Source organism: Lepidochelys kempii, chromosome 4 (genome assembly GCF_965140265.1).
Source record: "Lepidochelys kempii isolate rLepKem1 chromosome 4, rLepKem1.hap2, whole genome shotgun sequence".
NCBI classification, from domain to species: domain Eukaryota; kingdom Metazoa; phylum Chordata; order Testudines; family Cheloniidae; genus Lepidochelys; species Lepidochelys kempii.
Genome location: NC_133259.1, coordinates 80,126,625 through 80,142,764, shown reverse-complemented (window position 1 = coordinate 80,142,764; position 16,140 = coordinate 80,126,625). Strand labels below are relative to the sequence as shown.

Sequence of the window (16,140 nt, the reverse complement as noted above, 5' to 3'; positions counted from 1 at the left end):
ATAAAGACTGAAAACCTCTCTAATACAGTATCTCCAAAATTGAAAACCCTTTTTCAGGCTATGGCCTATGCATTAAGACCATTTTCCTTCCCCCAGGAAAAGTCAGGGAAATGACTTCACACAATTTGAAATCAGGACCCTCAAGATGAATTTTATCTACAGATAACAGACTCTACCACACACACTTCTGGCTTATGTATAGTAGTGGGCATAAAAAACTTTAGTGTCTCAAGTAAACTGTGAGATATTAAATATCTGTGTAATGTAAACTGTGAGGTAAACTGTGATATTAAATATAGAAGTTTAACATTTGATGTATGGGCTAAAGTACGGGTGGCCAACCTGCGGCTCTGGAGCCACATCCGGCTCTTCAGAAGTTAATATGCGGCTCCTTGTATAGGCACCGACTCTGGTAAGTTGGTGCCTGTAGCTCCAGCCCCGATGTACTGGGGGTTGCTCACTGCTCAACCCCTGGCTCTGCCACAGGCCCTGCCCCCACTCCACCCCTTCCCACCCCCTCCCCTGAGCCTGCTATGCCCTCGCTCCTCCCCCTCTCCCCCAGAGCCTCCTGCACACCGCAAAACAGCTGATTGGGAGGTGCGCGGAGGGAGGGGGAGGCGCTGATTGGCAGGGCTGCCGGTGGGTGGGAGGCACTGGGAGCGGGGGGCAGCTGATGTGGGGCTGCTGACATATTATTGTGGCTCTTTGGCAATGTACATTGGTAAATTCTGGCTTCTTCTCAGGCTCAGGTTGGCCACCCCTGGGCTAAAGTGTAAGATTTAGAATACGTCCACTATGGTAGGATTGCCTCATGGTAGAATATTGACTTGATCAACCATTTGCTGTTGTTTTTTCAACAAAAGTGTCCTATCTATATATCAAAAGTCTGACAGATGTCTTATAAACAAGTAAAAAGAATATCTCTGCCCCAAAGAATTTACCATCTAAGAACCTAATCCTGAAATCTTTATTCACGAGAAATTTAATCATGAGTAGCCTCTTAGTTCAATAGGACTACTACTTACATGAATAAAGGTTATTCATGTGAATAAGGATTATTGATCAGACTTTAAGTAGACAACATGTAGATAAAGGTTAGTCACTAGGAAATAACAAAAGCAATTGAATGAACAGGGTTTGGTATATATGTTGTCAGTTTTATTGATTTTTTGTTAGGGGAGATGAAGGATGGTCCAGTGTTTATGGTGCTAACCTAGGACTTGGGAGACCTGGGTTTAAGTCCCTGCTCCACCACATATTTCCCAAGTGACATTGGGAAAGTAACTTAGGGTATGTCTACACTGCAGCAGGGAGCAAGCCTTCCAACCCAGGCAAACAGACTCATGCTACTGGGGCTAAAAACAACAATGCCAACATTGTGCCTCTGGCAGAGCCTCAGACTAGTAACCTGAACTCAGACCCATGGTAGGCTTGACTGGCCCATACACACTGCCATTTTTAGTGCACTAGTTCAAGCCCAGCTAGTGTTACTCTGTCTACCTGTACTGCAAAACCCACTCCCAGCTGCAGTATAGACATACCGTTAGGCCCTGATCCTCAATGGCAGTTGGGCACCTGGATGCCATTGAGCATCCAGGCCTTAGCCTGCGTATGTGCCTCAGCTCCCCATTTGTAAGATGGGGACAACAACACTTCCCTACCTCACAGGGGTACTGTAAAGATAAATACATTAAAGATTGGGAGGCACATAGATATTACGGTAATGGGAGCCATATAATAACCTTAAATAGGCAGAGAGATAAGAAATTAATCTGAACTTTGATTCACTTTCCTAAGTTATTTCTTTAAATAAAATATGATTAAGTTCTTTCAACAAAAAAACCCCAACATGCATTACTAAAAATCAGTCTCAGTACTGACCACTGCTAAAGCAAGCCTGTCTGCCCACCTGCAGTAACAGTCCAGCGATGAGGGGACTTCCATCAAATCCTCTGGGCCGCGAGGGCCCTCATGGCGGAGGGTAAAAGGACCGGGAAGCAGGCAGCTGCAGCCTACCAGCAGGTCTGCCTCTTCCGTGACTCCTTACTCACCTACGGGGTAGGTCATGGTTTGTTGCGCGACCCGACAAGGGCCACGAGCAACCCTGCCAGCAAGGATCCCCCCCTCCAGCCCTCCTCATGGCACCCATTATCATCGCAACATAATAGTTGCAGTAACAGTCCAGTGAAGTAGGAGCAGTGTAGATAACGAAACTGACAAGGAATTACATTTGTTTTAAATTTCCCAGGGCTTATTATCAACAACAGGGTGTGAAAAATTATGTATGAAGAGTAAAACAACAGCATGCTTTCCAATGCCTGGCCTGGGCAGAGGAAGAGACTTACTGGGGCAACGGGGTGTGTAGAGAAAGAAACATCTTCACTTGCCCTATTGTGCTACAGTATTGCCAACCCTAATTGTTTGTGAGTCAAGTCCCAGCAAATCATGAAACTATGGACAAAAAGCATGAGATTTACAAAATAATAGCTCTTGGGTTCTTTTCATTTTCCCTCCCGGCTGAGGCTGGAGCCTTTTAGGTTCCCAGTCAAGCTTTTCTCTGTGCCATGGGAGCTGGCAGCTTGCTGGCTTTTAAGGAAAGCTGTGACCTGATTGCAGCAGGTAGGGCTCTCAGAAAAGCCCCCACTGTGGAGTGAGCTGGTAGTAGTGGGGTCGTGCTAAGTGGGTGAGGTTTGGGTGTGCGGGGGAGGGGGAATTGCCAGGGGCTGGAGAGGGGGCACAGTTCGCAGGGCAGGGGATGTGCTTTGCACCAAAGGGGCTCAGTGCAATGCAGTTGGACTGTTCTCTGTGCATTCCCAGACTGCCCATCCCCACACCGTGTAGCCTCCTGCACCAGCCCCCACTGTGCAGAGCACCATACAGTTACCTTCCTCCGCTCCACAAACGGCCACTAACACAGCACAGACTCGGCTCCTCCCATGCCCCCCCTGTGCCGGACGCAGCCAGCGAGCTCCCTCCCTTCGGCCTGCGACTAACCGAAAGCTCCAAGGGCGTTTGCGCCACCAGGGGGCGCGAGGCTCCTAGCAGAAAGAGGGGCGCGTGGCGGGGGGGTCTCGTGGCCTCCAGGGGGCGCGCGTGCCTCGGGAGCAGGGAGCAACGGCTGCCTGTCTTGCACCGCCTCCGCTTCCATGAGAACCGTTACCTGGCAACGCGAACTGAGGCGGAACACGTTGGGCAGTCCGGATCAGTGAGAGGCAAAGCGAGTGCGGGCGGGCGCAGGACAAGATGAGACAAGACGGTGAACACAGTGAGTCACACGCGCAGGCCGGGTTGGGGGACTGCTCGGGCGGGCGTAGTTACAGAGTTTGATGATTCCGTTTGCGTTGCAGGGAAGGACTGCGGGGACAGCAGTGGCGGGAGCAGGGGGCAGGGGTCGGACCCCCTGCCGCTCTCCGTCTCCAGGGCCCTGGCCAGCTGCGAGGAGGCAGGACCGGGTAAGAGTCTCCCTCTGCCCAAAATGCAGGGTCCCCATTGGCATCTGCCCCTGGGGGGCACCATGATGTGCAGTGATGTCATTGCATCCTTGCAGTCTGATGGGGTATGATGTCACTGCATCCTCGCAGTGTGATTGGTGTGATGTCACTGCATGCTCACAGTGTGATTGGTGTGATGTCACTGCATCCTCGCTATGTGATGTGGTGTGATGTCATTGCATCCTCACTGTGTGGTGACATCTCATCACCCTGCTTTAGCACCACAAATATATTCATGACTCCTTGAATGTCCACAGCCAGCTTGAGGCAAATGGGGATCAATCCCTGAACCTGGGGACATGTGGCAGCCTCACCCCAGGTACTAAGGCAGAGGCTGCTCTGAATGAAATGTAATGAACAGCCCCGGGTGCCAGCAAAGCCAGGCCAGTGGCGAAAGGCCAGAAGCAGCTACCGCAGCAGAGGATGTGCAGAGGAATCACGTTATGGGGATGTAGTGATGGAGCACTGGGTCTTTCTGCCAAAATGGGCAGGAATGAAACAATTAATAGTGTTGCCATTTAAATTGTCATCACTGGTCTTCAGAGTTAACACACCAGTGAGATGAATAGGAGCAGTTCACACCTCTCCCTGCTAGCGTCCCAAGCTGCCTGCATACCCAGGAAGGCTTTGCTGCATATGGGGCACAGTCAGAAAGTTTTCTTCACAACCTAGAATTATTTTTTGTAACAAAAGCTTAAATTCCTCACAAATTGATAGGGGCCCTCTGCTGAAGGACTGGAGGAACTCATGGTCTTTAGATGCAAATGAAAAGCAAGTGATAAGTTAGCTGCCAAGTTCTCAGGAGCATGTTTTGAAGTGATATTCCTCATGAACTAGAGCAATGGTTTTCAACCTTTATTTGCTGACCCCTAAAAATTTTTGAATGGAGGTACAGATGTCTGCAGACCCCCAGGGCTCCATGTACCAGAGGTTGAAAACCACTGGACTAGAATGAAACAGGCAAGGGCCCTAAAGGCACACTCCCCAGATTAAAATGATGGGTTTGGCCCCGCTTCATTCTTCTGCTGCCTAGTGCTCTCACTTGGCCACATGCAACAGGATGAAGGGTCCACCAGGAGTAAGCTAACACCAATATTGCCAACCCCAAATGTTCAAAAATCATGAGTCAGGCTCACCAAAAATCATGAGTTTATGTAAAAATAATAGATTTGGTGTTCTTTTTATTTGCCTTCTGCTTTTTGAACCTTTAGAATGCACTCGTGTCATATTTTGAAGCTTTCTCCACAGCCACAAAGGCTAGAAACTTACTTTTTCTTTAGGAATAAAGGCTGAAATCATCACATATCCACTTGACTCCAGGAGCCAGGGTTTTAAGGAAAACAATAATTATCATGAGACTTAAGATAAAATCATGAGAGTTGGCAACACTAACAAACATGCTTGTTAGCTTTTCCAAGAGAAAGTTAAGTTAGCATGGTGTGGTCTGGAGAGGATGTCTCACCATTTGAATGGCGTGGGTTTGGAAGGGGGAATCATCCTCTGCCCATCCAAAGGCTGGGAATCTTTTTCTTGTGGAAACAGTCAAGCCATCATTAAATCATCAGCTGGTACCAGGCTAGGGAAGGAACAAGATTTCCCCCCTCCTCTCCAGTTTGAGCACCAGTGCAGAGCTGATCTCTCTCTCTCTCTCTCTCTCTCTTTCATTGCTCTCTTACTAGACATTTAAGATTTCTGCCTGTGAATTATAGATATTATAACTGTAGGGTTTGATGCTTTTATTTTTCAGATAATTATACATCAGGAACAGAAAGTCAAATCCAACCGCAATCAGCACTAAAAGTATGCTAAATTAATCCAAATTATTAGCACAAAACATTTTTGAAGCTTAATAACTAAACTAATTGTTTCAGTACATCCATAACTGTATATAGTGCTAAAGTTTCCAGCAGGAAGACCGATTTGCTGATGTAGTCTGAGGCAATGTAGTTTACCACTAAATATCTTTTCAACTGCAGTTTCTTTTAAATATAAACAAGTGTTGTACCTTTTTTAACCTGATTTATTTGACTATGTCCATACAATGTCTCTTACCTCCTTCTTCCCCTTCTTCCACTAGTTGGGAACATGCTTCCTAAGCAAACTGTGAAAATTAGGAACCTTTTTGCCCAATTTATACTCATTCCTCTAGCTCATGTATTCATTGTGTATGTGAATGCTTGTGATCCAGTTCAGATACATTCACACAGGAATTCTTTTTCCAAATGAATCTGAATAGGAAAAGTGTTGGAAACTCCCAATTCATTTCAGATAAGGCACTAAATAGCCATTGGACAGTAAAAACTTTCTCTAGCTAGTCTGTGAGGGTGGGTCCAAACTGGCAATCTAGAACTGAAAGGGAAAATGCAAGTATAATAAAGAGAATTGTTCTAACTCACCTCAATCTGTACAAACCTCTCAGCTTTCTATTATTCATTTTACAAATTTAGATCCTTCAACAACAGCTGAAATCATTTCAGGCACTTCGGCAACAGACTCTGCTGAATGTTAACATGGTAAGAGCAGAAGTTAAGTATTCCTAAAATAAAAGGAAAAACCCAACAATCTCCTATACTAACTTTTTAGGTACTGACCTGGGTATCTTAACAAAAATCCCAAACCAAACAACTTTATTTTGCACAAAACTTGATAAAACAGACCAATAGCTCTGTTAATACTGTAGTCTGTGTTAAAAATCAAAGACTATGCTGATTCTCTGAAAATGAATTTCCTAATTCTTATAAAATTAATAAACATGACCACTTAAGCTGTTGGTATTGCCAATAGCTGAAACATATTTTATCCTTAGAAACAGGATCCTGTTTTTATTATACACAATTTAAAAGAACATTACAGTTACTTAGCTTATTAAAGCTATATTTAGCTTACTGTGCATGTTAAATATGTGTTTTATCTGCTACTCAACATACAGTAAAATAATTCATAAGGTAGTTTATTCTATACATTCTATCTAGATTCTTACACTGCACCATCACAGTGCCAAGGAGGACCTCAAAACAGGCAGTGTTGCAGGGGAAAAGGAGCTGAATTAGAAAAAGAGAGGGGGCCAAAGTCTCTCACAGTGGTTTAAATCTGAAATAACTCCACTGACTTCAAAGGAGTTATTCCTGATCAGTCTAAGGGAGAGCAGAATTTGGCCCCTACTTTTAAAACACCACTTCCCCAAAAATGCTAGACTACCATTTCAGGAACAGTGTTCTGCACTTTTTCAACTCACTTTCTAGTGTAAAAAAATAAGGTCATGATGCTGCAAAGAACTGAGCATATACTTAACTTTATACACTGTCGTGGATAGTGAAACTATTAATCCCTGCCATCCATTTGCATATGCCTAGGGAAAAGATGAGCTTAGCAATCTAGTCTTGTTTTCATGTGGAGAGAGTAATCCTTTATCAATTGTGTATCTTCCAAAAATGAAATATTTCTACATAGGCGGAAAGATGATAAGTAACAGTCAACATGGATTGTCAAGAACAAATCATGTCAGACCAACCTAATATCCTTCTTTGACAGGGAAACAAGCCTTGTAGGTGGGAGGAAGCAGTAGATGTGATAGATTTTGCCTTTAGTAAGGCTTTTGACGCTGTCTCACATGACATTCTCATAAACAAACTAGCGAAATACTGCCCAGATAAACCAATTATAAGGTGGGTGCGTTGTGCACAACTGTTTGAAAAAGTTTACTCAGAGAGTAGTTATCAATGTTTTGCAATCAAATTGGAAGGGCATATTGCGTGGGGTCCCACAGGGATCTGTCCTGGTTCTGGTTCTGTTCAATATCTTCATAAATCATTTGGATAATGGCATAGAGAATACATTTATAAAGTTTGTGGATGATACAAAGCTGGGAAGAGTTGCAAGGATCTCAGAGGACAGGATTAGAATTCAAAATGATCTTAACATAATGGAGAAATGGTCTGAAATAAATAGGATGAAATTCAAGACAAATGCAAAGTACTACACTTAGGAAGCACTAATCAATTGTACAAATACAAAAAGGGGAAATGACTGCCTAGGAAGGCATACTGCAGAAAAGGATTTGGGGGTTATAGTGGATCATGAACTAAATATGAGTCAACAAAGTAATACTGTTGTTTACTTTTTTGCATCGATCTGGGATGTATCAGAAGGAATGTTGTAAGTAAGAAACAAGAAGTAATTCTTCCACTCTACTCAGCACTAATAAGGCCTCAACTGGAGTGTTAGTTACCTAAGAAATTACCTAAGAAATTAAATTAAATTTGCAATCTGAATTCTATAAACTAAACGGTATTTGAATCAAGCAGTGTCACCCTGACAGATGGTATCATTCCTTAATACACAGCCTGGGACAACCCTTCCTAGTTCAAAGTCTTTGTCCTTCAGATGTGTTTCCAGTGTTGAGTTGTGGTGGAAGTGGGGCCAAGTCATGATGTCACATCCCCTCCTTTATAGTTTCTTCCAGCCTGCTGGAGCTATTACATCGGTCAAGCAGTCTCCATTGTATACATTCTCTCTCTGAGAAGTCTTCTGTGATGATTGTTGGGAGTGTCGATTCCCTTTAATCGGACATCAGCGTATCTGGCTACTTCATTATTGTACCTGAAAGGCTGGTCGTCGGTGTTCCCAACCTCACAACATATTTCAGTAACACACATGCAGCAAAACTTCATAACTTCACATACAATGATAGCACATACAATCCAACAGGATATTAATATTCAACAGATCAAGACTTTTAAAATGATACCTCACAAGACATACTTTCTACAAAACATATCATAATTATATGACAGTGGTGAATATGGGGATTCCAGTGCTGCTTTGAAGTACAGAGCGTCACAGCCAGTAAATAGTCTGGGGGCGGAGGCCCTGGGGTGATTTTGGTCAGATCCTGCTGGGCACTTACCCCACAGTGGCGGCTCCTGCAGCTCTTGTGCTGTGGGCCTGCTTGGGCTTGGCTCTCCACTCCAGGGCTGCAGCACCATTCCAGTTTGGCCCCGCCCCTCTGACTGCACCAAATTTGTGTGAGTGGAGCTGTGACCTGGCTTATGGGGTTGCAGTGCCACTCATTCAAATTTGGCCTACCTGGATTCCCGTCGTCATGATAGCTGGGCACTGGGACCACAGAGGTTGCAGTGCCTGGACCAGGGAGGCGAGCCCAGCCAGCCACATGGGACAGTAGCCTCAGGAGCTGCCACACAACCCTTTGAAACATTCTGGCAACCCGGTCCTGACCCCCAGGTTGAGAAACCCTGGTTTAGATAATATTTAGTCCTGCCTCCATGCAGGGCATTGGGCAAGATGACCTGTCGATGTCCCTTCCAGTTGTTCATTTCTGTGATTATATGATTCTATGCTTTTCTGTAGATGTCGTTGAAAGATTAACAGTCTCCATACATCTGTTTCAGGTTCAATCTGAAATCAGTGAGATACTGAATAAAAATATAATTGACATAAAAACTCAACAACGCAGCCAAGACAATCTTCCAATGACCAGCACACCTCTCGAGATGGCTGTGGTATGTTACTTAATCCATACGTGCAGCTGAGTTGTACAATATAATATTTTGTTGGATTGCTGTTCCTGAGAACTGTATGTTTTCTGTAAAACATTATCAAAGCAAAGGGAAATTCTGGGCACAAAACATGCCCATGGTAATTTCCTTCCTAACATAAATAATGGTCTTATTTATAGTATAAGTTCACCATAATTCTATCTTAAGAGAACACTAATTGAAGTCTAGAAAAACAGTCATGTTGGGGGACATAATAACAACAAAGTTGTCCCCTAACATGGTTAAAGCACTGTTCCTTTTCTACTGTAAATAAGATTTCAACCAGGGCCTCCAAACTATGCTAAAGCTTTGGATTGTATTAAGGGAACAGCTCCTATTGAATATAATGAGGGTTTTGTATGTGTGTCTGAGGGCAGAGTTTGTCTCACTCCTGTGAAGTGCTAAGTAAACAACATATTTTTAAACACAGATTTAGCACCAAGTCCTGCTTGCCTTACTTGAGTAGACCTATTGAATCCAGTGGGACTAGTTGTGTAAGATTTGGCCATTAGCTTGTCTTTCCCCTGCTGCAAATGTTCCTAGAGGACTCAACATGCTGAGTCAGCTCTTTGGGCCTGATCCAGAGTGCAGTGAAGTCAGTAAAAAGACTTATTGACTCCCTGTGCCTTGGAACTGGCCTTTTCTAAAATAGTGTTCCTCTCTATAGCTGATAGGATGCTTTGCTTTCTGGAAAAACGGTTAAGTGCTATATGCAACATTAGTAGGCTTTCGAGAGAAAACAGAAGACTGACAAATGAAATAGGGTCTATTATACAATTTCTTAAGTTTGTTGGAGTATTGTGATCTCTCCTTTCCAATTCTCTTGGAAAGATTAACAGTCTCAATATGTCTTTCCTTATGTTAGACAGAAAGATTGTGCTGGCAGATAAAATCTCTACCAGTTTTGCATGATACTTAGACTTTACAACAAATTTGTCTTGTGCCTCCAGTATTGTGAAAAATTACAGCCATTATAGCATGATTGTTATTGGTTTTTGTAGCCTACAGGGAGTCCAGAAACACCATTGTCTAAGAAGAAATTTCATCTTGATAAGAAACTCTGTACCACTCAATCTGTGGAAGCAAATTCTAATATTATCTTTGGAAATGTGGTCAGTGATGTAAATATTTCACATCAGATTTCATTAAAAGCTGTAGAAACTGGAAAGATTGAAAACTCAGTAGAACCAATTAAAAACAAAACTATGATTGCTCTAAAAAATGATTGTAAATTGAAAGATTATGCCAAATATGAATGTTTTCTACCTTGTACTAATTTGGAGGCTGAAAGTATGGTGTCTCCTAATGAGCAAGTAATTTTGGATGAAGCTCTTATGCCTCTTTTCAAATATAGTGATGAACTTCATTTAACAGACAACTTTAGCTATTCTATCAAGCCATTGAAACAAGAACTTCAAAAGTCTCATGAACAGGAACTAGCACATGCATTTGGACATCAAAATATTTCCTGTAGTAAAAGTAATGTTTTTGATGATATGTCAGAACAAGACCAAGAAAAATCTGCTCTTTTTTTATCTAGAGAGAAATTACATATGGACTTAAAATCAAGGGAAATTTCAGAATCTGAGGAATCGGCAGACTGTTTGCATGTTGCTCTGGTTTCCCTTAAAAGAAATAATCTGAGTCTTGGTCAAGAATTTAATAAAGACTCTGAATGTGACAGCTCACAGAATTCTTCTCATATAACTCCATGCAGTACACAAACAGAAACTGAAACCAAGAACAAAAACAAAGAATTGCATAGCACTGACAGTGCTGTTGGCACATTCCAGTTAAATGTCATTTCTAAAACCGTAAAAGATAAATTACTAATGTTCGATCACATAGAGAAACTACAGAAAGAAAAAGAAAAGCAGCTGCACATCATAAACCAAAGGTTACTAAAGCTTGGAAATCAGAACGTCTATGAAATCAGAGCTGATGAGTACACCGCAAAAATGGAAGAGTTACAAAATTCCCTGAAAGATTCTAAACACTTGCAAAAGAAAGTGATGGAACTTGAGAATGAAAATGTAACTCTCAAGTCAAAAATGAAACCTCTTACTGTTATCATAAGGTCTCTAAGAGAGATAAATTCACAGTATGAGAAGCAAATTAAGGATTTAGTTGAAGAAAAGAAAAGCATGCAAGTCAGATTAGTTAAATCAGAAGGAGACAGCAAAGAATGTATTAAAGAAGTGAAAAAATTGTTAAAGAAATGCAAAGAACTTCAAGACCAAAAGAAAACTCTTGAGGGAGAGAGGAGTCAACTCTGTACTGAAAACCAATGTATGATGCAAGCATTAGATAACTTCAAAATTAATAACCAGAAAGCACAAGAAAATATGATTGCTGTTACCAGTGAAAAAGATAAGCTCTTTGCAGAACTAGAATCTTTGCAAAAGGAATGTTCAGTGTTGCAAGAAGCAAATCAGAAACTAGAGATAAAAACATCCCAGCTTGCAAAAGAAAAGAACTCACTTGAAAAAGAACTTGAAAAAAATCAGATTGAAATACAGCAACTGAAAGAAAAAGAAAATGTAACAAAATCTGAACAGGAGAGTCTTCTTCACATAATGCAATCACTTAAAGACAAAAAGCTTGATCTTGAAATGACATTGCAAGAATGTGCTAATGCTAGACAAACGATACAGAAGGCTCTTGAGAAGGTCCAGTCTGATAAAGCTTACACAGAGGAGAAACTCTTGACCGAACTTCAAAATACAAAAGCAGAAAGGGATATTTTGAAGACTAACTTGTTGAATATGAACAGAGAATGGGAGAATTTATCTACAGTGGTGGCAAATATCACAGAGGTCAATCAGGTTCTTAAAAAAGAACTGCAGGAATGTAAACAAGATACTTCCAAATATGAAACTAACATCAGAAGATTGAATGAAGACCGTTTACTAATGGAAAACCATCTGCGGACAATAGAAAATGAAAGGGATGTATTGCAGTTTGAATTTCGCCATCTCCATAAGGATTATGTTAATCTAAGGAACCAAGTTACTGTTCTGGTTAATGAGCAGAGTAAACACAGTTACATTTCAGGCAAGGAAAAATATCACTCCGTGTATTCCACTGAAATTTGTGAAGAAATTTCTGATTACAGGTATACAGCTTTAGAATGCAATCCACAAGGTATGTGCTGTACTTTGCAACATCTTACTGCACAAGTGTTGTTTTAATATTAATTTACCCAGTTTGAGCACCAACTAACTTTTTTGGTAAATTACTTACCAAAACCATTACCAGGCTGTATATTGGTTTGAATACCCTTCTTAGGAAAACTCTAGGTGTTTTGTTTTTTTTAAGCCTGAGGCAGTTTAAGTCTTGGTTGCTTATTAAAATTTCCGAAAAAAGAGATTCTACATAGTACAGACACAATTTTTATTATAATAAAACAAAATCTCAAAGAGAGTCTGATCCAAAGCCTATTGAAGGTATAGGAGTTTTTCCATTTACTTTAATGAGCTCTGGATTGAACCTTGAGAGTGATATGTTGTACTTGGGTTTTTTTAATTGTCCTGAAGTATCTCTTCAAAGGAATTACTCCCACTATTTTAAAGAGAAAACTGTATTTCTTTTCCAGGCAATTCCAGTTAAACTGCAACAGTCTCTTGCTTCAGAGAAATTGTAATAAACATTCTTTCTTTTAAACCAATTAAAAATTCTGCTGTTCAGTATTTCAGTTTTCGGTTCCTTTTTGTTTGAAGTTTCACAATATGAAATCTCCCGTATGCTTTTTTGAACACTTGACCCTTGGCTGTATTTTATAGATTCATATGAGCAGATCCTCAGCAGACGTAAATTGTCACAGATCCACTGAAATCAATGGAGCTATCAGAATTTACCCCAGTTGAGGATCTGCCCCCCTTGATTTTGTAATCTTTCAGTCTGACAAACTGTCTAACACAGCCCTGAGCATTTCACACAGTTATTCCTGCATCAAACCCAAGGATTTGAATTTAAATTATATACCCATCTGAACATATTGTTTAGAAAAAAGGAAAGGAGTACTTGTGGCACCTTAGAGACTAACCAATTTATTTGAGCATAAGCTTTTGTGAGCTACAGCTCCGATGCATCCGATGAAGTGAGCTGTAGCTCACGAAAGCTTATGCTCAAATAAATTGGTTAGTCTCTAAGGTGCCACAAGTACTCCTTTTCTTTTTGCGAATACAGACTAACATGGCTGCTACTCTGAAACCCATTGTTTAGAAAGATATCCAGTCTTGCTTTATGGTTAACAATGACCAACTATCTTTTTTAAATAGCAATGGCTTTGTTTACACCAGATTCTAATGTTTTTTAAAATGTTTTAGTTAAAGTAATGTCTTGACACATTTGCTAGCAAATTTCATTTTCCTGCTGCAGACATATGCCAAGAGAGGGCCATAGATATGTAGGGGGGAAGGGAGGGGGCCTGTGGGATTCCATTACTGTATGGATATTCCTGTTACCGTAGCCCATGGAGTTGAGAGAGGGAAGAGCGTCACAGAAATACCACACATTGGCTATTTCAGCTATGGGGCTGAAGTAGTCTCTGTGTAGTAGTCACACTGCAGCTGTTGTACCAATAAAATAAAAACCAGCAGGATCTTATTAAAGGGAAAAAGGCAAAATACCACATTTATTGTGAATACAGAAAGAATCATAGTAAGCAGTTAGTTATAGCTATAACATTCCATTCAATCTCAAATTTATTCTCACATTCATTCATTCATTCATTCATACAAACATACACACACACACACACACACACACACACACAGAGGTTCTGCAAGGTTGTTATCATAGTTACCAGCCTTAGAGTTGCTCATGCCAAGTCACTGGCCAGGTGGCCTGGACATGAGGAGGGAGCAGGGCCTTGTCAGATGCTCATCTGATGCTCCTGGAAGTTGGTTTGCAGAATCAGACCCCAAAGTTCTCACTTTTTAGAGTCTATTTTTATAGGAATTTCTTCCTATGCCAGTCTATGGGAATTGCTTCATCATGCTGTTGCTGAATCAATCAGCAGATAGCACATTCCTGACGGCTCCAAGATGTTATCTTGTTCTTTGGTTCTCCCATTCTTGAGGCTGTTGGGTGGATTCCAGTCTGCCCTCCGGGGGGTCCTCTGGTTATTTCCACTTGACGCCTTCTTCAGCCGATGGACACTGGATTCTTAGGCTGGCACCTCCCTGATCATTCAGTTATTATCCACACCAAGCATCCATCCACATACATCCTCTATCTCTATTTTAATCACAATGGTTAATACAACAAAAGGGTGGGGAGTCTCTGGGTGCTGTTTCTGTTGTTAGAGTATTGCTTTGAGTCTCTCTCTCGGTGAATTGCTTTGAGAACAGACTCTGTCTTAGAATGTACTAACACAATTAGCAGCTTGCAAGTTTCACACATAGAGGGAGAGAAACAGTACCAAAAACCAAGAGACCTCTTAATTAGTAATACCCTGGAATTGAAACTCTGGGGAATCAAACTCATTTGTGATTTTAATACAGAACTTCTTTAATATGATCCAACACAGCCTGGATGTGAGGACTGTAGTTTACATTCTTAGCCCACTACACCTTATTTTTTGAGGGATTATTTTTAGTCACAAATAAATAGGGTTCTGTGAAATAAATCCCTGAATGAAAAATAAAGCAAGGTAACTAGAAACTCATAGACTCATAGATATTAAGGTCAGAAGGGACCATTATGAACATCTAGTCCGACCTCCTGCACAATGTAGGCCACAGAATCTCACCCACCCACTCCTGCAATAAACCTTTCACCTATGTCTAAGCTACTGAAGTCCTCAAATCATGGTTTAAAGTCTTCAAGGTGCAGAGAATCCTCCAGCAAGTGACCCGTGCCCCATGTTACAGAGGAAGGCGAAAACCCCCCAGGGCCTCTTCCAATCTGCCCTGGAGGAAAATTTCTTCCCGACCCCAAATATGTGTGGTATTTCTGTCCCATCAATTCCCTCCAGAGACTCATATTCACCATACTTTTTCCTCATGTAGTGAGGAACTCATTTGTTTCCATCTAGTACAGAGCACAGAAATGAGAGAGAGGACACCTAAAGTTCATTAGATGTATCAAGGGATATAGGGACTCTTTTTGTGTGTGTGTGAGTAGATTTACTTCCCATGAAAATGAGAAATCTAGTGTAGGCACATGTTGTACAAACATCATAATACAATTCAATTACCACAGCTTAACCCTGACCAGCAACACACCTGCTATTCTAGTCTGGACCACATGTCCAGAGATTGCTACTCATTTCAAACGGTGTGATAGACAACCGAGGACTAAAGGACGAATGTGACATTCACTCACTTTGTAAGCTTTTCAGAGTAGGGACTATTTTATTATTTGTTTGCACAGCACAATGAATCCCTGTCCTGACTGGCACTGCTGGGCAAAATTGTAATATAGATACTACTAATAATGGTAACCTAAATCAGACTCTGAACTTAGGCCTCTAGAGGTGAAAGGCTAGTACACTAACCCATGTGCATTTACCCTGACTTCCCCAGGATTCAAAACTTTGAATGTTGTGCAAATTTAATGGTGTACGGAGGAAATTGCCTATTCAGAAAAATCCCTGTTTAGAGAATTCCATTAGAGATAAGTACTTGTTGCCACCATTACACCCCCATATTTGGAGCTAAATGTGAGAAAGGACCATTTATATACCTGATATATAATACTATACTATGAATATATTTTAGCATTCCTTTTATTTATATACAATTACAGTTAATTAATGAATGACTAAGAAGTGAATTAAAATGCTTGTCTTGTTTATATGGTAGGGTTATTCACTCCATAGGGTTGTGATTTCTAAAGCGCACTACCATCTTGTGCATTAACTGGTCCATGTAGACCCTGCTAGTCCACTTTACTGTAGTTCTATTTGAAACTAAAGGTTCCCTAGTGTACACCAGCATGGTTTAGACAGCCAATTAATGCACAACATGGTAGTGTGCAGTAGAGTACTTTATTCCAGTGTGTAGACAAGCCCAAAGTCTTCCTGTTCTGATGTTAATATTTCTAGAACAGCATGTTTTAAAAAAATAATTTTGCTAGTGATAGACAGT

At 41.3% G+C, this 16,140-nt stretch overlaps 1 protein-coding gene across 1 annotated transcript; it reads left to right on the top strand.

Annotated features, from left to right (window-relative positions):
- The first annotated feature begins 3,234 nt into the window (after positions 1–3,234).
- CCDC110 (coiled-coil domain containing 110) lies at positions 3,235–12,352 on the top strand. The gene is made up of 6 exons (XM_073343192.1): positions 3,235–3,265; positions 3,348–3,452; positions 5,239–5,291; positions 5,939–6,004; positions 8,900–9,010; positions 10,048–12,352. The coding sequence occupies exons 1-6, from the start codon at positions 3,244–3,246 to the stop codon at positions 12,235–12,237; spliced, it is 2,547 nt and encodes an 848-aa protein (XP_073199293.1). The 5' UTR covers positions 3,235–3,243; the 3' UTR covers positions 12,238–12,352.
- Positions 12,353–16,140: the final 3,788 nt, after the last annotated feature.